General features: G+C 34.3%; 1 protein-coding gene across 2 annotated transcripts; it reads left to right on the top strand.

Moving 5' to 3' along the window:
- Positions 1-32: 32 nt before the first annotated feature.
- Positions 33-15005, top strand: Rlip (Ral interacting protein). 2 transcript variants are annotated; one of them, XM_072545819.1, is made up of 8 exons: positions 33-139; positions 209-487; positions 542-674; positions 846-1033; positions 1342-1603; positions 1802-1979; positions 3580-3891; positions 8690-15005. In XM_072545819.1, the coding sequence occupies exons 2-8, from the start codon at positions 400-402 to the stop codon at positions 9311-9313; spliced, it is 1785 nt and encodes a 594-aa protein (XP_072401920.1). In that variant the 5' UTR covers positions 33-139; positions 209-399; the 3' UTR covers positions 9314-15005. The 2 variants fall into 2 exon arrangements, with proteins under 2 accessions (XP_072401920.1, XP_072401921.1); XM_072545820.1 differs by having other exon boundaries at positions 105-487.
- The last annotated feature ends 9534 nt before the right edge of the window (positions 15006-24539 follow it).

The raw sequence follows: 24539 nt of genomic DNA, 5'->3' as shown, positions 1-24539 counted from the left end.
CAGCGTTTCCGAATCCACAGTTGGTGAGAGGCGCAAGTGCCAAACTTTGCTAGTCAAATATTTTATTATAATATTTTATAGTATCAACAAATACAAAATAAAACAAACAGATGATACTTTTTATAATATTTAAATCAAGGTATTAAGATATTTTATGGCAATTAGTGACCAAATTAAACAATAGAAAGATTCTTTTATTAATTTTTAGATCTGGGGATTTTCAAAATGATCTTAAAATAAAGTAAATATTGTAACATTGAGCAACACTGTATTGACACTCCATTTTCCATTTTGATCATATGCGCAAGTTTTTACTTTATTTTTCTAAGAACTTTCCAGAAATGTAAGAAATACTCAAAATTTATTTTTAAGGAGACTTACTATAAAATAAAGATTAAAATGGACTTTGATAGTCCAGACGTTATGAAAGATTTTCCAGGGTTATACGCATCTGAGCACAATAAAAAATGCAGCAATGAGAGTGATTGTAAGTTGATTTTGTAAAGTACCCTATACTTATTATTTATACAATATCTTGTAGATAGTGATGATGTCGAGAAAGGAGCGAAGAAAGATATTTTGATAGGTAAACGTAAAGATAAAAAGGACAAAAAAGATAAAGAGAGAGGTTATGCAGCTCTAGGGGAGAGTTCAGATGAAGGAAGCAAGTCCCGGTAAGTTTGTTACTTAATTTTTAAAATCTTAAGAATTTCACGCACTCTTAGGTGTAACTAGTGTATGTGATGTTTATTGTTGCCTTTAAACTAAAGTAAATGTGATAATTTGTTAACTATGTCAGGGTCGACTCTGTTAGCTTACTATTGATAATAATTTACCTTTTGCAGGAGTCCATCAAAATCAAAAAAGACCAAGTCATTTAAATTTACTTCGAAGTCAAAAGAGAAAAGGGAAAAATCAAGAGATAAAGAGGGTTCTGATAAAAAAGACAAGGACAAGAAAGCAGATAAAAAATGTGAAAAGGACAAAGGGAAGAAAACAAAAAGTTCTGTTGAAGAAACAATTGTCATAGCTGGTAAGTAAATGGCTTGTTAAAATAAATATAGATGGTTGCATTTTAATTCAATTTGAGTCTGTCATCATTCTTCTACACGTGTGTCAAGATTTATATTTCATCAGGAACACTTGTGAGAAGACTGAACTGGATCGAAACATACTGGTTTGCAATTGTAGTAAAATAATATACCAAAATATGCAATTACTGACCTATAACGAGGAAAAATTGGTTGTATTTCTAATAAAATTAGTATATCATGCTAATACATCAATATTATTTTACCATACCAACACATATCAACTAATACAATTATATCTACATTTTAGATGCTTTGCCAATATTTGGAGTGAGTTTAGACATTGCCATTGAAAGAAGTAGGTGCCATGATGGAGTAGATTTGCCATTACCAATCAGAGACTGTATTGATTTTGTAGAATCAATAGGAGTACTTTTTGAAGGTGTTTATAAGATTAGTGGAACAAAAGCAAAAGTTACACAAATTAAGAAAATGTACAATCAAAGAGAAAATGTTAGATTAAGTGATTATGATGTGCCAACTGCTACTAGTCTATTAAAAATGTTTTTAAGGTATGCAACTTTAGAGGAATAAGAGCATGAAAATGCAGAAATGCTTGATAATTATGAATATTTAACTATAAAGGATATCTTGAGATGTTTCATTATTTTTTTAAATTCCTGTTTTCATACTTTGTCTATTTATTGTTACTTAAAAGTTTTTTAACTTAGAAGTATCATTATTACTATTACATAAATTTTTAATTGCAGGGATCTTCCAGAACCCATATTCACAAATGATTTACTAATACGCTTTGAGGAAGCTGGTGCCATATTGAATTTAAATACTAGGGAAAAACATTTGAAAATATTAGTAGAGAATTTGCCTCCACAGAACAAGCTGTTATTGTCATGGTTGATAGTTCATTTACACAATGTTTCTTTAAATGTAGGTATATATATCTATATATAAAATTCTTATGTCGCAGTATTAGTCGCCATACTCCTCTAAAACGGCTGTAACGATTTTTATGAAATGTTATATTTGTATTCAGTAGGTCCAAGAATAGGTTGTAATCTATTTGTATAGCCCTAAGTGATAAGGGGGGTCTGTCCCAAACATTTTTTTTATTTTTGAACAAAATTTTATATTTTTTTATGATGTGGCATTAAAAAAGACACAACTCCTAATTTTCACCCTTCTATCATCAACCTCTACTTTTTAATAGCCATATTAGTGTCACAGAGTTAGTTGCCATACTCCTCTAAATTGACTTAAGCGATTTTACTGAAATTTTACATGTATAATCGGTAGGTCTAAGAAGCGTTTATAATATATTTTTCATATTTCAAGTGATCAGGTCTGTCCAACTCAAACTTTTTTTTTAATTTTAGTTTTTTATGATGAGGCAACAAAAAATACATACAACTCTTAATTTTCACCCTGTTATCACCAACCCCTATTTTTTAATAGCCATATAAGTGTCACAGAGTTAGTTGCCATATTCATAGATGTTGATGAATTGATGTTGCCATCAAAAAATACAAATGTTGATGATCTAAATGTGATCATTCTGAATTTTCTTCTAGGATAGTTGTTTTCATTCAATTCAATCAATTATGAATCAGGATGGCGTAACAGAGTTTTTGAAGTTACTGGAATTAAATGAACTCACACCTAAAAATTTACAATTAAAAGTAAAATCAGTTCTCATTGTGGTGCGTAATATCAATCAACCTCAAATGTATATGTTAGTATTTTGTTGCGTGGTGTATGCCTCGAGTTCCACAGAGATGCCGGCCTTCTCACTTCGTGTAGCCGCGTTCCCTCTCATCGAGAGGCACAAGAATGCCGACAGTGTCGCCTCTTCCTACTGCCCATCGCTTCATGTCACTACCTTTCGTAAACAGTATTTCTGATAGTTACTATTTGCATCAGATTTCCGGTGACGAAGCGTTATCGCAGCTCGACCCTGATCGGAAAAGTAATTACAAGTCCCCGTCGGGGCTTTTATTCGCTCTTTACCATTACAGGTCCCGAGGAACGCTTTGGTCAGTTCGACACCGTTTAAAATAGTTCTAAGACCAATGTCTTTTCTATTTCAAAAAGCCTTGTCTTACTGACAGGGAGCGTTCGTAGTCAACACGCCGGTTCTTGTGCTTCGAAGTTTATCTTCTAAATAGATGAAATCTTCTTTTATTCGACGATATTAGGTTATTGGATTAATAATAAAATTAAAGTAGCGTGGTAGCATCACCAGGCCAACAAGCTCTAGTATATGACGACTGGATCCCGATCGGAAGATGTGCTGCTCTTTTATACACTTAGTATTTGAGAATTCGCAGCAATCTTCCTCCTGAAGACCAATGACAAAGCAGTTAATAACGAGCTTTGTGATTGGCCGGACAAAGTGACAATTTGTATCGTGATTGGTCATTATATATATATATATATATATATATATATATATATATATATATATATATATATATATATATATATATATATAATATCCAATATATTAATTATAATATCTATTTGGTTTTAGGAAAAACAAAACAAAATGAGTAAGCAAAATATTGCATCTGCACTCAATCATACCTTTCATGTATCATCGAGATTGCTTCAAGCCTTACTTCATCATTCTCAAGCGTTGTTTCCAAATGTTGTTATTTTTAAATATATTCCTCCTGTAAGTAATATTGTGCAGATACCTGAAAGAGCTCAGCAGTTAGAAATAGAACTAAAAAAACAAGAATCTCTGTTATCTCAAATACATAAAGAGATGAATGTTGGCTGTATATCCAAAGAAAGAGAGGAAAAGCTGTGGGAAGTACAAAGAATAATTACACAATTAAAGGTGAGTAGTAAGTGATAAACTATGACCTACCATCTATTGTATACATAGTACTTTTGTAATGTTTATGAGTCATTTTAGATATATTCCTTTTGAAGCTTAGTATGTTATGTGTATACCATATTAGTGTGTATATTCTATTTATTTATTTACGGATATACCATTTTTACAAAAGAATAACATCGACCTAATTATTTCATATTAACCCATACTAACTCGTATTAACTATGCTTAAGATTAACCTCATGTCTCATTCTCTTGTCTGTCCGACTTTAAATAGACTTATTTAATGACTAATCGTGATTCTACAAGGTTACTAGTGTACAAAGTTTATGCAAAGTGACAAAGCCGTGTTTACTCTACGGGACTTTGTTTATGTAATACATTACTACTGTTCTATTTTTGAAACATAAATCTGCATCAAACCATCTATGATGTAGTGACGAGATATTAACTATTGAAAGTATATCTTCATATGCGTATTGCTGTCTAATAAAACCAATTTTGTAAGCACATAATAACTCTCTTGATATTGTAGATGTCAATATTATATGAAGGAGAGCAATTGAGAGAACCATACTCCAAAATTGATCGAACTAAACTAGAGTATAACATTTTTAATGTTTGTATTGAAAACTGATTACAAGTTCTAAGAATAAATCCCAACATCCTTAAAGCTTTAGTTGAAGTTTCATTAATATGATATTTAAAAGTTAATGTATAATCATAATTTATATCCAAATGTTTAATATTATTACATGCTTGTAAATGTACATTGTTTATATAATAATAATTTACAAACTCACTTGATCTACCAAAAGTAATTTTAAAACAGTTTTTGAAGTGAAAACTTCTTTAGTGACGTTGTGCACTTTTTGGATGGGGAAAAAGCGTTGAATCCGCGACAGATTTTTGCTATTGAAATAGACAACATACTTACAGCAACGATGATTACATCAGGAAAAGAAATAGCAAAAAAGGATCTAAAAAAGAACAACTATATATCAACAGAAACAGAGAAGCTTATGGATAAAAGAAGGAAGCTGAACGAAGAAGGCAAAAGGAAATCTATAGAATATGTAGAAATCAATAAGACAATAAGCAGAATGATAAAAGAAAATAAGAGAAAAGAACAAGAAATAAAAATAGAAGTGATACAGAACAACAAAAATATGAAATGCTTAAGACCGAAATTAGGTAAGTGTGAAATAAACAAAATAAAATATGTAAACGGAGTAGAAACAAACATTAAAGATGACATCATAAATATAATCCACCATTTCTATTCAGAATTATATAAAACAAAAAAGGAATATTTATTTCTCCTAATTATAACTCCTAATATGAGTCATTTTAGATACCACCAGAAAAAATTAAAAACCAACTTAAGGCTAAAATAAAAAATGTCAACTCAGAGCTACAGCCAGAAATAAGCAAATCAGAAAAAAAGACGGCATTGAAAGAAATGAAAAACAACAAATCGCCTGGAAAAGATGGAATAACTGCAGAGATGCTGAAATATGGTGGAAAAGTGGTAATTAATACTCTACATTCCCTTTTTAACAAGATATTAAAAGAAAAAAGAATCCCAAACAACTGGAAGGAATCCGTAACCATTATCCTACACAAGAAAGGGGATAAAGCAGATATAAAAAACTACCGACCTATAACACTCCTCAATGTAATGTATAAACTCCTAACAAAAATTTTAACCAATAGATTGACGACAAAATTCGACGGATACCAGTCAAAAGAACAAGCTGGTTTTAGAAAGGTATTCAGCACAAGTGAGCATTTACTAAGTATGAAAATACTTATAGAACGAGCAACTGAGTACCACATTCCTCTATCCATAGCGTTCATAGATTTCGAAAAGGCTTTCAACAGTGTCGAACATTGGGCAGTGAAAAGTTCTTTGATTAACATCAGAATTGACCACATATATACGGAACTAATAGCGAATATATATAAGGAAGCCAAAACAACAATTAAAGTATATGAAGGAACAAAATCAATACAAATAAATATAGGCGTGAGACAGGGTGACACAATATCACCGAAACTTTTCAATAAGCCTCTGGAAGATATTTTTAAAAGATTAGAATGGGAAGAAAAAGGTATAAAAATTTGTGGACAACGCCTGAACCATCTAAGGTACGCTGATAACATCGCATTGATAACCGATAAAAAAGAAGAATTATTTGAAATGATGAAAGGACTGGACATAGAAGCTGGAAAGATAGGTCTTAATATGAATTACAGCAAGACCAAAATCATAACAAATACAGATGAAGACATCACAATGATGAGGATCGGACAAGATGAAATAGAACAAGTTCAGGATTATATATATATATATATATATATATATATATATATATATATATATATATATATATATATATATATATATATATGGGTCAAACTGTAAAACTTAACAAAGAAAACCAAACAGCAGAGATAAAAAGCCTAGTTAGACTGGCAATGGGGCATTTGGCAAACTAAGCTACATTCTTAAAAACAAAAGATATCCACAGTATCTTAAGACCAAAGTATACAATCGATACTATTCTATTCTCACTTATGGTTCCCAAACGTGGACATTTACAAAAGCAAACATGGACAAAATCATAAAAACCCAAAGAGCAATGGAAAGACAAATGCTGCACATAAGACTAATGGATAAAAAGAGAAACGAGTGGATAAGAGAGAAAACAAAATTGAGGGATGTTAGACAAGAAGTTGCAAAATTGAAATTGAGATTTGCCGGACACAATATAAGACAAAAAGAAGACCGTGGGAATATAAACTAAGCAGAGGAAGGCCCCAAATGAGATTGGCAGATGATATCAAGAAGCACGTGGGCTCTAGGTGGATGACTGTAGCGACAGACAGAGAAGAATAGAAAAGGATTAGGGAGGCCTATGTCCAAAGATGGACCGAAGAAGGCTAATTAGATAGATAGATGGAAATTTTAAGATTTCTGTTCCACTAGGAGAATATACCTCTGTATTTCAGACAGAGATTTTTGCAATCTTGGAGTGTTCTAGAGAAATTAACTTGACGGCTTTCAAACAAAAGTGGATCAGTATATGAATAGATAGCCAAGTAGCCATTGGGGTTCTCATAAGCCCTAAAGTGGACCTTAGGCTATTGTGAGAATGTCGACACGAACACAGAGGTATGAGTTCCAGGTCATCGGGGCATATATGGCAATGAAAAAACTGATGCACTTTCCAAAAGAGCATCAACTACAAAATACTTCGGTCCAGATCAAGTCAACACAACTCACACTGTGATAATATATCTGGTCAAACACATGGCAAAATGTATATTGGACGGACATGTTCTAATAGGGCTGTGGAAAATAAGCAGGAATCAGTTCAGAGTCATAACAGGCTTCCTTACCAAACATGCGGCAGTTAAGGGGCACCTGCATATAATGGGACTGTTTCATGGAGACTTAAGCTGCAGAATCTGTAGCAGAGAACTTGAAACAGTCAACCATATCTTGCATGACTGTAAGGCATTAACTCGCAGGCGGCAAACACTTTTTGGAGACTTCAAATATATATTGATATACCCATCCACTAGATCTGTATAAGCTAGTACAGGGTTCCAGAATTCTGGGATAGGTATCATAAAGGAATGGAATATGTACAATAAGCCAATTGGCTGCAGTACGACCGGTTCATAATAGACGGCTTCCAGAAAAAAAGCTTCTTACCTGTTGCTTCAGTAGTTTTATTTTTTACCATAGTATCCATTTCACTTTTCGTATTTTTAAAATAATTATCAGCAAAATTCGTTAAGAAACTTGTTCTAATTGAACCGCTACTTAATATTGAAGTTATTAAATGCTAACGCGTGGCTTTCGAAGTAACTTCAAATTTCGATTTCTGCGCAAGTGCAATAATATGCAAATCGGTATGCAAATCTGCAAATGCATCTGAATTGACGGTACCCATATTTGTCTATGTCCATTTCGCTGCATTTGGGTCTCTGTCAGGCATGGGTATATTTAAATCCCATAGAGAATATCTACTTAAACGTTACGTAACACGCAAGTGACAATGTCTACCTAAAAGTAACAATTATGTTGCGAAAAGTATAGAAAAGTTGGTAAAATAACTTTGTTATTGTTTTAATCGCATTTGCGTTGATAATAAATAAAACCAGATATTTCTAACTCACAATAATAAACTTTTACTGCTAATCTTATAATTGTTTACGTTTTCCTTACCCTATCCTTATTTACATTTTTGGTTTCATCCTTACGGTTCTTCTCGTGCATTATCCTATTTTAACTTTTTTTAATAATAAACTCATGAAGTAACATATTTATTTCTACATTTGGCAATACAATTAGAAACGGGAACGTAACTAAAGTAAAACATTTTATTCAAATTAAAATCTTATTCTTAACAAAAATTTAAAATAAAATCACGAGGTAGGTATCTTCTTCTTTCGGTGCCATATTATGACTCTCTAACGTAATTTTTCATGGTCTTCAGCTAATCGAAATAGTTGTGCAGCACTGCTTATTCCTATTGAATCGCGAAAGTTCTTGAGCCAGAAAGGATTGCCAACTTGGGAGATGTTAATTCCATAGTTTTTTCATTTAAGTAAAAAAAATATTACGTAACGTGTTGTTTGAACCCACCTCCCACCCTGTAACGCATTGTAACGTTTTACACTACTCCCTCCCCCCTAATTGCGTTACGTAAAACTTGAATGACCCCTTATAAGATCAATAACTGGTATATATAAATATGATTTTAAATAATTTGTATTGTTACAGAGAAAGATGAAGACAGTGAGGAGAATAAAAAGCAGTACAGAAAAATGTGATGAAGATAATGGTTTGGAAGATAAAAAAACTGAGAAGGAACTGGATGTGGTGCCTGTAAATGAACAGACTGAATCAACAGTAGCTCACTCAGATACTTCTTCAGTAAAATCACAAGCTGCTTTATCCCTGGTTGAATCAGAAGTAAGTGTGGAGTTATCTAAAACTGAGCAAAAACAACCAGAAGAAAGTGAGACTGGAGGGGAAGATACAGCTATTGAAAAAAATGATTTTTTGTTTGATGATGATATTGTATTGCTTACATATAAGCGAAATGGTCTCATTCAGTTAAAGGAACAATTGATAAAAGACATACAACAAGAAAAAAATGAAATTGAATCTTCAAAATCAAAACTTGAGGCTGGTGCAAATAAGAGCAATGCTTCTAAAATAGTTATACCAAAACAAGACAGCTTAGATCAAATAATGGTACTTCTGCAAAACGAAAACAAAATTTTACAAATAAAGAAGATCAATCTTGTTCGGAAAATCATCGAGCAAAAAGAATTGTGCATAGAATTAAGTGCACAGTTGAAATTAGCTGAAAGTGGTAAATATTCGAATATTCATGTGTAGAGTGTACTTAAGATCGTGATGTAAAAACTAACTTACATAGATCTTTCATTTTTCCTACATACACTGGTGAACAAAACACGTGCTTAATGCTTTGTTTTTGTACAAACTTAGTACTAATACTTTATTCTGTCATTATGTAACTTTTATTTTATTATCAATCAATTATGTAATTTTATAATTTATACTTTCAAATTGTTTTTTGTTCTTTGCTCTCCAGTGTTTTCATTAATTAATTTAACTGGCTTAAATTGTTGTTTATTTGTGCCATCATGTACTGTTTAGATAGAGTTGCATTATTAAGAAGAAACATTTTTATATATTGGTGTCACCTGTGAAAAGTGGTTAAGTGCAAATTTGTGTTTTGAGCTAAGGGCATCACCAGAAAGCTATTTTTTTCCTTTTCTTTGTGTCTAATGGGCTAAAGTGATGTCGCTATTACTGAGGTCAATATTCCACTGAATCGTGGGTTGAAACTTCAAAATACAACTTTTACATGTGAAAAGCCAGTCAAGTGTTAGCCCACTTTGCGTAAATTTTAGGTTACCTAAATATTTGTGGACTGTAAGTTATGTACATATTTTTGTACTTAACACGTGTTTCACAAGCGGTTAATCCATGTTTCCGCTTAATATTCATTTGCTTTTAACTCTCTTGTTACTAAAACCCATTACGTAGTTTTCCACTAAATTCGATACGGTGATGAGGGTGCGGTCCTTTGTCAGAATGTTATCGTTTCACTTTACGACGTTATTTTTCTGGGCCCATCCTACATAATAGCTGGTAGCATTGGCGCCAGTCAGTCGACGCTGAGAAGAATTTCGCGCGAAATCTACCGCGTGTAATACAATAAACAGCTTAACCAAGCTTGTTTTTCATTGTGCATTGATTACACGCTCAACAAGGCGAAAGCCCTCGGGAAACTTGCTGGTGCATCAGGGAGACACTGCTCTGCCCCGTAAAAAGGGCAACCAGACATAGATACTGAGCCAGTAAGTTGAGAACGCAAGAGGAAACCTCCCACATAGCGCATAAGGGAGTGAACAACCGAGTGGGCCTGGGGAGACACCCAAAAGTTTATTGGCACCGGCCAATAAACCGAAAAAAAAAAACAGAGTCGTTAAAGTAGTATTTCCAAAATTTCATCCGATCGCACATAGCGATCACACAGCCGTCAGGCTTATGAAATAGAATTTCCCCCCTTAGCCCTGCCAATTCAATGGCCAGTGTACCCACCATATCCTCCATTGTCTCAGAGGCTGCCACCTAATTCCACAGTGATTTTGATGAGAAGAATCATCTTATCGATAATCGCTGTGAAAATGTCACACAATTATAATACTTTGTCTCAAAACTCCAGAAAAGAATCAATCTGCTCAACAACAAGCAGAAAAACATCCCGAAACCACAAAAAAAAACTTCCAAAACACCAAAAAACCGCACAAAAATCCCATTCCCGTCCATCCACACCTAATATGGACACTCAATCCTCAAATCCAGCGAACAGTAGACTTACTAGGCGCAGTAGAAGCGTCTCTCCTACTCCTGGACCATCAACAATAAATTCCTCAACCAATAAAACCATAAATAGCCCTCCGAGACCGGACATTCCTGCAAAAAAAGCAGCAGAATCGCCCTCCGCAGCCCCAACAGTGAAGAAAATATTCACTTATAGAATCGAAAACATAACTCCAGACCTGAATTCTCAGGCAATTCTATTCCGCATTTTACATTCTAATGGCCTCCTCAAAAACTACGACTCATTCGCAGTAAAGCCTCACCTCAAAATAGCCTTTCTAAATAGTCACGCTGCTATAAACACTCTCGAATTTCAGAATAAACTCTGAAACGTCACAGGCAGAGACCTTACGGTAGCATCGTCTGTAAGACGTAACAAAAATTCCAAAAAACAGCCACGGCCCTCCACCCAAACTAATTTCCATTTAGTTATACGAGGGGTGGATAAAAAACTCTAACGAAGAAATTGAGGAGCAACTCTCAATCTCTCAATTTCCTTTCACGAAAGTAGCGAGGATTATTTCGAGACAAACAAACACTCACTCCTACTGCCCTAGTGAGAGTATTCACTGACTTTCAAACTCACTACGCTAAGGCGCTAAGAGACAAAATTCGTATCAACATGCATGATTTCACATGCGAAATGCCACTCTCAGCATCAATAGCCCCAATTAGGCCTAAGTATTGCAGTAAATGCTACTCTAGTGGTCATCTCGCCGCTTCATGTCAAGCAAGAGCCCCACGATGCCCCAATTGTGGACAAGAACATAGTTCTAGCGCATGTCCAAACGCCCAACATCCTAAGTGCCCTAATTGCGGAGGCGATTATCCGGCACATTCACCCCGCTGTCCGGTCAGACGGGCAATCCCTGAAAGGCCGGAACAAATCCAACCGGTCTTTCCATATAGACAAAACCCACCCTAGCCATTAACCCAAGATATACAGTACATCATCTGCTATAATAACCTACTATTAATGAACTTATTTCCGACGCAAAGGGGCAACATAATGCAAGCCTCAAATAGTATCATACAGGCGCTGTTCGGGCATGTTGTTGACCCTATGCAGCACGGAAATAATGTTGCATTTAGATTGTTCCAGTTTACTAAAAATTTTTATTAGTTTATGAATTGTATTATAGGGCCTGTTTACTGCCAGGGTGCCAATAGAAAACATCACCTAATAAAAAATATCATACATCAATACAATATACAAATCCTCTCCTTAACTGACACCCTTTTAAAATACACTCCTTCATTCACACAATATAACGTTTTTCACCGCCCCAAGAGTTTAGTATCTCGAGGGAACGACATCCTAATCAGAAATAACATACCCAGCTCTCCTCACATTATCCCAATTGGGGCCAATTGGGACCTATTCAGAGAATCTATAGACAATAACTTCCCCGAGTTAGGTAACATCATGAATACAAATCAAATCGACACGGCTATAGTTCAAGTCGATAGTCTCATAACAGGGACTATCGAAATAGCAATCCCACTATCAACGTACAACATATATTCCCCGGCACTGCCCGCCCATATCGTGGCAAAAATAAGGCAAAAACGCCGACTCATGAGGGAATATAAAAAGTACAGAGATCCCGCAACAAAGACAGAATATAACAGGCTGTCTGCGAGTGTGGTTAATGCGAGGTTAATGCGATAAAAACACGAGGAATGGAGGCGCATAACCGCGAGTCTCGACTACAGACAGGTCTCGAAATTCTGGAATTTGTTTAAAGTACTAACGAAACAAAAATCAAACACCACTTCCCATATAAAAGTTGGAAATCAAATAATTTCCACTCCAGTAGAAAAAAACGGAAACATGTAAAAATGTTCTCCAAGACACGTACCGTTCTCCAGACAACCCTAATTGCTGCGTGAACTTTAAAAACCAAACTGTTCAACAAGTCCGTGATACACTCAACACTTCAATCCGTCTTGAGGGCATTATTAATAATCCGATGATGGCTCCCACAGACGAAGAAACAATAAAAGAGTTAGTAAAACCTTAACATTTGCAACAATGCCTTGCAACTCCATTATTAAAAAATTCAATTTCCTTTTATAAAAGGACACTATGGACCTTTAATTTAACAATTTTCAATTGTAATAAAAGCCAAACCTATTGTTATGCGTGGCACGAAGCCATCGCCGAACATGGAGCAAACGAAATTGGATCACGTTTGTACCACTATTTCATCAACATTCATGAACCTACGGTAACATCTGTAACAATGTACTCCGATTAATGCCCTCGCCAAAACAAGAAGAGTCATATTGCTCTTAAGAACAATAGAATATTATAAGAAAAAAAAATAAATTTCATACAGAGTTAGAGAGAATCCACTTTTATAATTTTTATACACTACTAAAATCATCATTAATTAACATAAAAAAAGATAACGATAATGACGTGATGCATTGGGGTCAGATGAGATTACAACTTACCGCAACGATAAATCTGGAATTCTTTTTTATAAATTAACACTCGGGCTTAAAACTGTTTCTTTCCAGAAACAAGGGGAGGCTGTAAAACTTTTGCCACCTCTTAGATACCAGCGATCACGAATGATACCAAATGAAAAAAAAAAAGAATCTATTCGATTTACTTCCTTATATAGGTCCAACATACAGGAGATTTTATGAAGACCTTAATTGGGGCAATGTATCAGACTTGTACGCCGATGCCCAAGATGAAGAACTCGAGATAGGCATTTTATGTTAGGAAAGAAATAATTTTTATCTTTTTTACTATGTATATAGTAATCCTTTATTTTTTTTTCGTAGAAACACATTTTGTATTAATTTAGTATTAATTTTATTTGTTCTTAATTTCATTTCATTTTATTCTTTTCTACTTATGCATTTTATATAAAATTGCATAAAAAAATTATTTTACAGACGATATATTATTTTTTACCTAGGTATTTTGTTCCAATAAAGAGATTTATGAAAAAATAATTTATTGTTTGGATATAATTTATTAAGCTCTAACACGAACAGGGCAAATATAGCATATACTTGCCAACATTTTGAGGTACTGTTAAACACTAATGAAATTAGTGTAAAACGCACTAAGTACAGATAATTTAAAACAATTTGTAAAAATAGAGGTTATAATTAATAATAAAAAAAACGAAAACATTTCGATAATAAAGAAAAAGTACTGCCAAAATTTTGAAGCTGAAAAATGCGATCGAAAATACGATTTTAGCACTTAACACACTTTTCACAAGTGATACAGATATATACATACACTAGTGGCCAAAATTCTGGAAACTTTACAAAAATTATTGTTTTTCCAGCAACACCGCGTCATGATCGTGATTTATATACACTGCCGAGCATAAAATTAGGGTCACCCCGTAATTTGAATTTATTTAAGAAATTATTATTCTGTTTTGACTATTTTCTGTTGTAACTTAGTTTACTAATGGATTGTTTGAAAAAAATTGTTGTTGCTGTTTCGATAAGCGTTTAAGATAAAAGGGTCCCTTATCCTAATTCCTCAAAACCATTATCAGCATCGCTTTTGTTTCTGTGGTTTTAACGTCAGTTGTAAATTGTTTGTGTAGTGCTGTCACTGTCAGTGTATTGCAACGAGCATAAGTTTCGTTGTGACGACCAGAATTGTGGCAGCGTTAGAAGATGGACATAGTCCATCAACATCGTTATCGTTTGTCGAGAATGGGATAATGACTGTGCGTAAGTACCTGATAGAGGTTCTAGAAGACCATGTTTTACCGTTTATGGTTATTTTTGAAGACGACGCAACATTTATGCATGATAATACACGGCCCCACATTTCTCGGATAGTTACTGTGTATCTTAAAGAGATTCAAATCACTCCAGATATCAATTCCGTAGAACATGTTTTGAATAAGATGAAGAGAAGTTTACGGAATCATGTGCGGACCCCCAGAACTTAATCGCAACATATTGGTGCAGGAATGGAACAATCTCTTTACTGAAATGTTTCTAGGAGAATATCAGGCAGGATTCAGGCGTGGACGTTCAACCATTAACCAGATCTTTACACTACGACAGATCCTCGAAAAAGCGCAAGAGTTTAACATAGATATTTATCATATTTTTGTCGATTTTAAAGCGGCATACGACAGTGTCTTAAGACCAAGTCTTTACAACGCTATGAATGAGTTAGGAATTCCAAAAAAACTCATCTTCTTCTTCTTCAGTGCCTTATCCGGTCCGGATGTTGGCGATCATCAAGGCTATCATGGTTTTGTTGACTGCTCTGCGAAACAGCTCCGCTGAGGTCATCCCAAACCATTGTCGGAGATTTTTCAACCACGAGATACGACGGCGTCCCGGTCCTCTTCTGCCAAATACTTTACCCTGCATAACAAGTTGAAGAATTCGATATTTTTCTTCGTTCCGCATCACGTGGCCGAGGTACTCAAGCTTGCGTTGTTTAATTAAATTAAGCACTTCTTTTTCTTTTGTCATGCGCTGTAGGACCTCAACGTTGGTGACATGGTCCACATAAGATATTTTTAGTATCCTTCTGTATATCCACATCTCGAAGGCTTCGATTCGTTTTTCAGTGGCTTGCGTCAGTGTCCAGGCTTCAACTCCATACAGTAACACTGGAAGAACGTAGCACCTCACTATTCGCATCTTGGTTCCCAAACTGAGATCACTGCAGCACAGCAAGGATCTCAACTTAATAAATGTAGACCGTGCCATTTCAATTCTGGATCTAATCTCTTGAGCGTAGTCCCATTGTACGTTGAGGGTAGTTCCGAGGTAAGTGAATCTGTCGACTCTCTGGATCTCTTCGCTACCTGCCATTAGTGCCCCGGGATCTAAATTTGTACGGCTGACCACCATGAATTTAGTTTTCTTAATATTAAGGTTCAGTCCGTATGTTACGCTCACAGTTCGCACTCGGTCTAGTAAGGCCTGCAGATCGTTTAGGCTGGTTGCTAGTAACACAGTGTCATCGGCGTAGCGGATATTATTGATGTATTCACCGTTCACTCGGATTCCCATGTCTAGATGTGTGAGGGCTTCATTAAAAATCTCCTCAGAGTATATATTGAAAAGAGTCGGCGATAGCACACATCCTTGTCTTACTCCTCGCATGATCTTCACTTGGTCGGTCAGCTGGTCTTCGACCTTGACTTGAGCACGCTGATTCCAGTATAAATTCATGATGATCCGAATGTCCTTCTCATCCAATCCAACTCTTTGTAGTGCGGTGACCATCTTCTGGTGCTGACAACGGTCAAATGCCTTGGCGTAGTCAATAAAACAAATATAGACATCACAACTGACATCGCGGCATCTCTGAAGTAGGACTTGTAAGGTGAAAAGTGCTTCACGTGTACCCATAGAATTGCGGAATCCGAATTGCATTTCACCGACATTTTCTTCGCATTTCTTGTAAATTCACAAAAAACTCATATGTTTGATAAAAGTGACAATGGCGAAGATGCTATCAGCAGTAAAAATTCAAAACGACTCGTCAACCCCATTTGAAATATATAGGGGATTAAGGCAGGGAGATGCGCTGGCGTGTCAGCTTTTTAATGTCGCATTAGAAAAAGTTGCACGAGACGCTAATTTAGATAGCAGGGGAACAATATTTAATAGATCAGTCCAAATTCTAGCATATGCAGACGACGTGGACATTATAACAAGAACTAGGGCGAGAACTGCGGAAATCCTAACCGAGCTAGTAGCAGCAGCAGAACGAATGGGGTTACAGATAAATCAAAATAAAACCAAATTCATGGCGACTAACACAAACACAAGAGCTGGAAATGTTGACACAAATTTAATCATCAATGACCAAAACTTCGAAGCAGTCAAAGAGTTCATATATCTAGGGACATCGGTTAACCTCAATAATAACACATCTGAGGAAATAAAAAGGCGAATAATAATTGCAAACAGGTGTTATCATGGTCTATCAAAGTACTTAGCTAACAAACGTCTGTCTCAAAAAACTCGTATAAGGCTGTATAGAACACTGATAGTCCCCGTTCTCACATATGGATCAGGGGCATAGACGCTAACGAAAACAGATGAATCCGCTCTATCCATTTTTGAAAAAAAGGTGCTACGCAAGATATTCGGAGCGGTCTGTGAGAACGGAATATGGAGGCGTAGATATAACTTTGAACTGCAGAATATCTACAAGCATACGTTTGGTGGTAAAGATATTACCACTATAATTAAGCGAAACCGCCTGCAGTGGGCAGGACATGTAGCCCGAGCCCCTGAGTCAAACATGATAAAAAAGATTCTAACAGCGCAACCCGTGGGAATGAGAAGATGGGGTAGACCAAAGCTGAGGTGGATGGACGGGGTAACACAAGATGCCGAGAAGATCGGAGTCGGCAACTGGAAAATGCAAGCGAGGGACAGAATAGAATGGCGTAGAAAGCTTGAGAAAGTCGAGGCCCTCTATAGGCTGTAGCACCAAGATGATGATGATGATGATAATGGAACAATCTTCAGAATGTAATCCAAAATCTGACCGTCCTTTGCAAGCTGTTATCACTGTCTGAGGAGCGAATACTCGCTACTGAAGTTCTTAAAATTGAAGAACTTGCTCCACCGATGGTTGCATATAGGTATACAAGATTACCACAATTGATTGTTTCAGCCATGCCCTCCGAATGGCCCATTGGTAGGTCAGATAACGGATGGATGACGCATGAGACATTCTACGAATATAAAGTAAATTTTTTCATCCTTGGCTGACGAATAACAATATAGAAAGACCAGTTTTATTTTTCATGGATATTTCCATATTTCAATGCCATTGGCTACCTTTTGTGCAGCCAATAAGATTGAAATGATATCACTTTTAACAAATTTCACTCATATACTCCAACCTATGGACGTGGCTGTTTTTCATTCAGAAAACTAAGAACTAAGTGGTCCTAGTTTATCCTCAGCTCAGAATGATCAATTAGCGGGCCCTTTCACAGCATCAGATACTTTGAAATGCTAATATGATTCCGTCCACGCCTTCGCCCATTGGTCACTCATCTGGATCCAAAGTAGACCCATTATTACCTTCGCCATGCAAAAGATCTCTGTTTTGGCCTGGTGAGACTTCTGAAATTAAAAAAAAAACGAGCAAAAAAAGAAAAGCTGCCAGCAGTAGTTATTTCCCCTCGGAAACTTGCATTTCCCCCTGTCGCAAAGAAATTACCTTTCGTGGAGAAAGTTGCGCAGATCAAGAAATAGCAAGCAAATTGGTAGGTGGCGTCACAAAATCAGATATAGTGAAAGTTTGTAACCGTTATCGTAATACTAGAACGACAAAATCAGCAAAAAGAACAGCAGAAAACCGAAAGTTGGTCAATAAAATGAACGCAGAATATGTCGCCTGTCTTTAGAATGCTAATGGTATTGTCAAGTCAACTAGCTTACAAATATCGGACCCCACTATCAGAAGACTGTTGCGTGAAAATGGATTGTGAGCCAGAACCAGTGGCGGATCTAGACACTTGCCTTGGGAGGGGAACTTCCAACTTGAGGGGAGGTGAACTTTCAATGAAACACCAACCAAAAGATAAACCGAAACTACACCAAAGACATAAATAATAGGTTTTTTTTTTAATGTTGGACCTTCTTGGGGGGAGGGAATTTACCTATTTCCTCCCTGTGTAACCGCCCCTGGCCAGAAGCCATAGAAGATGCCGTTTGGGTTTTAACACAGAGAGAGAGAGTGGACAGAAAAACAGTAGAGTAAGGTAAGTTGAAGTGATGAGACCAGAATCTCGATCTTTGGGAGTGATGGAGTCAAGTGATCTTATTCGCTGCCGACCAGGGGAAGACATTTTGTCTCAATGTACTACGTTAACGAAGCACCTGTGGGTGTCATGACAGCTTAACTGAGTTAAACTTTTCACAGTAATATAGGGGAATATTAATGCAAAAAAAATATCAGAAAGAAAGTTTGCGAATCAAACTGCTTCCGACTAGCAGAGATTTGTTTAAATGGGATAATCAATAGTGGACCTTCTAGCAGGATGGAGCGCCCTGTCATACGACCAAGGATTTAATGAAATATTGTCCTGCCTTGACCTGAAAATAATATTGATCTAAAACAATGGAAAATCTATTTCAAAAATTAATAGACTTTAGTTTTAATTTTTGTCTTAAAAATCAAAGTCAAATATGATTAGGCGAATGAAACCATTGGTTTTCAGTCAACATCCCCACCACACACACAATAGAAAATCTATGATCAATGCTGAAAGTGTAGTGTCACGCCGAAACCCAATTAACAAGACAGAACTGGTAGAAGAAATTATTCAAAACTGGTGTAGTTATTATACGAGAGGATTTGGCTCAACTCGTAAGCTGCGTGCCTCGCAGAATCGAGTCAGTGCTAAAAAACAAAGGTTAGCCTACCAAATACAAATTTTTTCATAATATCCATTGTGTCATTTTTTTAAATATATCTACTAATAGCTAACGGCTGTTGTTTGATTTATTTTAAAAATTTTAGATTTTTGCTTTAAAAATAGACGTTAAATGATTAAGTAAAAGCGTAAAACGATGCAATAAAATTATAATGTTTTCAATAACATAAGTGTCATCTAAAAAAGATGCTAACAAACATGTAAGAATGTTGCTAACAAAACTAAATTTTTTGAAAGGTGCTACCACTAGTGTATATATACATTTATTGACATCACATTTGATATGTTTTAATGTGTTATTACAGCTATTTGTCACATATACTTAGCTCTGATATACACTTACGTAACAACAATTTGGCCCTTTGCGTGTATATTTCAGAGAAATTTGCATGTGCAATTCACTTAAACGTAGAATTTAAACTTTAAAATCTCTAAAAGTGACAAAAAATAGAAGAAAAGGACTGACATATCTTCTTCAACTGCTTTATTGTAAATTTTCGTATTATATTGTGTTTTATTGTAAATGGGTAATATAATAACGGTCCCCCTGTATGTTAACATTGACCTGAACCAACCATTTCTGTTATAGAGTCTCTTTTTAGGAAAGTCTGTTATACAAATAACGTTCTAATCTAAAGACTAAACTATGGTATCTCTTCAAGTACCAATTTGTTTACATATATGTGTGATCTCTCTATTTTATTTATATTTATTTATATATACAGGGTGCGCCAAACCTCTGGTTTTCTATTGTTACGGCTAAACTATGGAATATAAAAAATGTTTATAACAAAAATGATGTGTTTTAAATAGAACTATAATTTAAAATTATTTTCGAGTATATAGGGTCAGTCGGAACAACGGAATGCGTCAACGTTGTTTTTCTTAATGCAACACCCTGTATATTAAAGCATTTTTTATATATATATATATATATATATATATATATATATATATATATATATATATATATATATATATACATATATACATATACATATATATATGAAGTATTTGTATAGGATTTTATAGATCTAAAGTTAATCATTTTCGTAATATTTACACCTTCATTGAGAAAAATGCTAATATTTAAAGGGCTGTGTGGCACATGGCACATGAAGGTCGACGTTTAAGGCATGCGGTCTAGTACCATGGAACCCAATTCCTCGAATTTGAAAAAAATGTAGGAGACTGGCGAGGGGATAGAAGAGATTATTCTTTGTACTATTTGTGGCTTACCGCAAAAATATCTAGCATTCAGAAAACTAGGAAATGTATAATAGTTTAAAATCCCGAACAATAATAGGGACTAAATAGTCCTAGTTTATCCTCAGCTCAGAATGATCAATTAGCGGGCCCTTTTACAGCATCAGATACTTTGAAATGCTAATATGATTCCTTCCACTCCTTCGCCCATTGGTCACTCATCTGGATCCAAAGTAGACCCATTATTACCTTCGCCATGCAAAAGATTTCTGTTTTGGCCTGGCGAGACTTCTGAAATTAAAAAAAACGAGCAAAAAAAGAAAGGTAGTTACTTCCCCTCGGAAGCTTGCATATTTTGCTAAACAGATATCAGAGTATGAGAAGCAAAGGAGAAAAGTAGTACGAGAAACTAAAAAGAAAGACGCAGAAGAAAAGAAAAGATTTAAACAAAAGATTGTAGTACCTTCATCCTCCTCTAGTTCTTCTGCATCAATTATGTATGAATAGTCGGGGATGTCTTCGATTGCTTCAGAAAGTAGTGCGGACGAAAATGCTGAATTAGTCAGCCAGACTAGAATTAAGGAAGGAGACTTTGTAATTGGTTAATGAGTTATTATTATTTATTAAAAATATTACTTAAATACTTAAAAAGTAGTTAAAAATAAATTATTATTTTATGATTAATCTACACATAATTCTGTTTTAATAGTTTATTTCCGTTGATATTGTCAAAATATATAATTTCCACCTTAAATTACATTTGATAGGTGCCCAACATAGGGTAGCATAAAAAATTGGGTGTCCATTATTGAAGCAATGAGAGCAACATAATATAATTGATTTTCTAAAATATATTAGAAAATATTCTACCACTACAGTATAATATTTGAAAGTAAAGATAACATAATAAATAAAAAAAAATCACAACCTCAACATTACCTAGAGGCGAGAAAATCAAGTTTGTTTTCTTAAGGTATCCATTATTGCTACACTTACCTTATATTTTATTGCTAGTCATATATGTCAAATATATTAAATTATTTAAAAATGACACTACACTAGAAACACTTTGACGTGCCATGTATATTTTTATTACCTTGGAAACCTAATCCACAGCCCTTTAAATATTACCATTTTTCTTAATATCTAAGTGTAATTATTTCAAAAATTATTGACTAGATCTATAAAATCTTATACAAATACTTCATATTTTTAAAAAAATATATTCAAAATGCTTTAACCTACAGGGTGTAGTATTAAAAAAAACAACTTTAGTTCATTCCGTGATTCTGACTGACCCTGTATAATCGAAAATAATTTTAAAATATAGACCTCTTTAGTACACATAACTTTTGTAATAAACATTTTTTATATACTCCATACTTAGCCGTAACAAAAGAAAACCATGTCTTTAATATATGTATGTAAATACTCCTTAATGTACTTGAATACTTATTTATTTATATACTTGATTTGTGATATCTTTAAATTTTATTCTGATTTTATATATTGTGATTATAACCGAAGATGTTAAATGGAACTGTATAACTTATTTTCGACCTAAAACAAAACATTTTGATATTGTTTATATTTACTACTTAAGAGATTCAATAAAAAAATCAATGTTATATATATATATATATATATATATATATATATATATATATATATATATATATATATATATATATATATATATATATATATATATATGTATATAACTGAATGTTTTATATCAATTTGAATAAACGTCTCTAACGAAACATATCATTTTTTTTTACTTTAAGTACTATAAAAAAACACTATAGTTGAGTATCAAAAATATATATACTAATTTCTGAGAAATGATAATTGAGTTTGAACACTGTTGCCAGGTTGTGATTATAGGTAAGGTATCAACAACGCTAACCAGTAGAAAAGAACAGTTGATAATCGAAGTCGCAAGTTAGAAAGATCAATCAGTCTGGGCGTTCATCTGACACTCAGTAGCGTATTGTTTACGTTGTTAAGTGAATTTTAAAAATGTATGTACTAAAAAAAGTATTTTTACCTTAGGGCACAGCCGGATAAAAATGTCAAAATTGTTTCAGGGGAAACTTGATCCCAAATTTTGGGGTATTGTTCGGCATCACAAAAGATGAAGATTCACCAAATTTTAGCACAAAAAATATTGACACAACCTCAAAATTCCATAAAACGCCAAAAATATTTGAACAAAAATGAGATTAGGAGGGAAATTCAAATTGATATGAGCGTTTGATGATTTTAAACGCATATAAAAAAATAACAAAAAATATGGATAGCTAGAAAAAAATATATATGGTACCAATACAGGCTCGCTATTTGAGAAGAGAGAGGCATGAGTATATCTACAGTGTCAAAGTCGTCGACGTGTAATACTAACTTGTAATCTTCTACTTCTGGCTTCCAGTGGAAAGATGTCACTACGCGTACTAGTATCTACTTGTTCATTCCCTTCGATGCCTTTATGACGTGGTATTCACAAGAAGTGGATTCTTCTGAAATTTTCTTGAGCTTGCATAGTTCGGCATTGATCAATGGGATGTTTAGGGTATATGCTTTGTATAGCTTTGAGTGCACTGAGCGATTTGGAAGACAAGGAATATTTTTAATAGTTACGTGTTTGATGGTTTTAAATAAACCAAATAGTTCTGCATTATAGATGATAGAATTTTGAGGAAGTTTAAAGTGAAAAGACATTTGGGGTTACGACTTCTGCTCATAAAGTTTAGTTTTGGACGCATCTGTATATATTTTAATACAGTCATTGTCTTGTTGGTCTAGGATTGAATTTAGTTTGACTTTAAAAACAATGGGATTAGTTTCATATTTATTGCATGTGCTTAACGCTGTAATAACTTTAAGCTGTTCGACAGTCCAAGATAGATAGTGACTGGAATTAGTTTGAAATATTGTTGGGAACCGAATGTTCAATCTAGAACTATATAATCGGGGCACTTTTCTCGTAGTAACGTTTGGGGGCACATGGCTTATTATTTTAATAATTGATATACTTGTTGTTAAAAGTATTACTAATATTAATAGTTAAAAGAAAGGTTTGTTTATATTTGACGTTGGAGATGTGGCATGCCCTAGAGCTAAGTATATTCTTCGGTATTGTAGGTCGGCGGCTTCTCTCAGTATGCTTTCAGTGGGAGTTGTCCGGAAGGCTCCAAGTTGAATTTTAACAGCAGTGTTGTATACGCTATCAAGTTTTTTAAGTAATATTTTAAAAGCAGATGCATATGCAATTGATCTATAATCTAATTTAGATTTAATTAATGTTTTATAAATACCCAACAGAGTTTCCTGATCTGATACCCAGTTTCGGTTTGCCAAGGTTTTCATTACAATCAGTCTTTTGTGACATGTTAAAACTGTTTGTCTTATTATGCTCCTGCCATGTAAAATGTTGATCAAACCATATACCTAAAAACTTTGCAGTTGATTTCAGTGAGTGGACGGTATTAGATAGTTTTAAGGTAGGGGGGCGTTACTGAAAATTTGAATTCGGTATTCAGAGACCATTGTTCTAATTGGTTCAGAAAATACTGCCGAGTCTTTAGAGGTTTAGTAAGAGATTGTTAATAATAATTTTTATTATATATATATAGTAAACGTTAAATAGTGGGTTTGCAGCAATAAAAATAAAACGTGTACTCTTTTAAATTTTTATTCCAAGCTTTCGGACATTGGTTATGTCCTTCATCAGGGAGCTACAAATGTGATTAATAAATTGTTGGTGTTGGTATAATTAATTAAAAATTGTTTCTACTTACAAACTTAACGAGGTTGTATCAACGAAGATATGTTATAATGTTGATAAAATTTATCATAGTCTCTCATCTTTTTTAATATATCAAAACTATTTTTATGTTTAAAAATTTAAAAAAATTACTGTAAATACAAAAACACTTAATTATTCTATAATTATTTCTCCTTCTCTCCTTCTTTCTATTAGTAGCAGCTGCATGTAACCTTTTCCAAAGATACTCAATAACAACTTCATTGAATCTAACATTTTTCAGTTTAGCTATTTGTTGAATTTAGAGATAGTCATCAAT

This window comes from Diabrotica undecimpunctata, chromosome 10, assembly GCF_040954645.1.
Source record: "Diabrotica undecimpunctata isolate CICGRU chromosome 10, icDiaUnde3, whole genome shotgun sequence".
Lineage (NCBI taxonomy): Eukaryota > Metazoa > Arthropoda > Insecta > Coleoptera > Chrysomelidae > Diabrotica > Diabrotica undecimpunctata.
This window is presented reverse-complemented; position numbering and strand designations above follow the sequence as displayed.

Coding starts and splice junctions, on each gene's coding strand:
- Rlip (XM_072545819.1), top strand. CDS start 400: ATGGACTTTGATAGTCCAGACGTTATGAAAGATTTTCCAGGGTTATAC. Junction 1,034..1,341: donor AGAAACAATTGTCATAGCTG/GTAAGTAAATGG, acceptor TCTACATTTTAG/ATGCTTTGCCAATATTTGGA. Junction 1,980..3,579: donor TACACAATGTTTCTTTAAAT/GTAGGTATATAT, acceptor ATTTGGTTTTAG/GAAAAACAAAACAAAATGAG.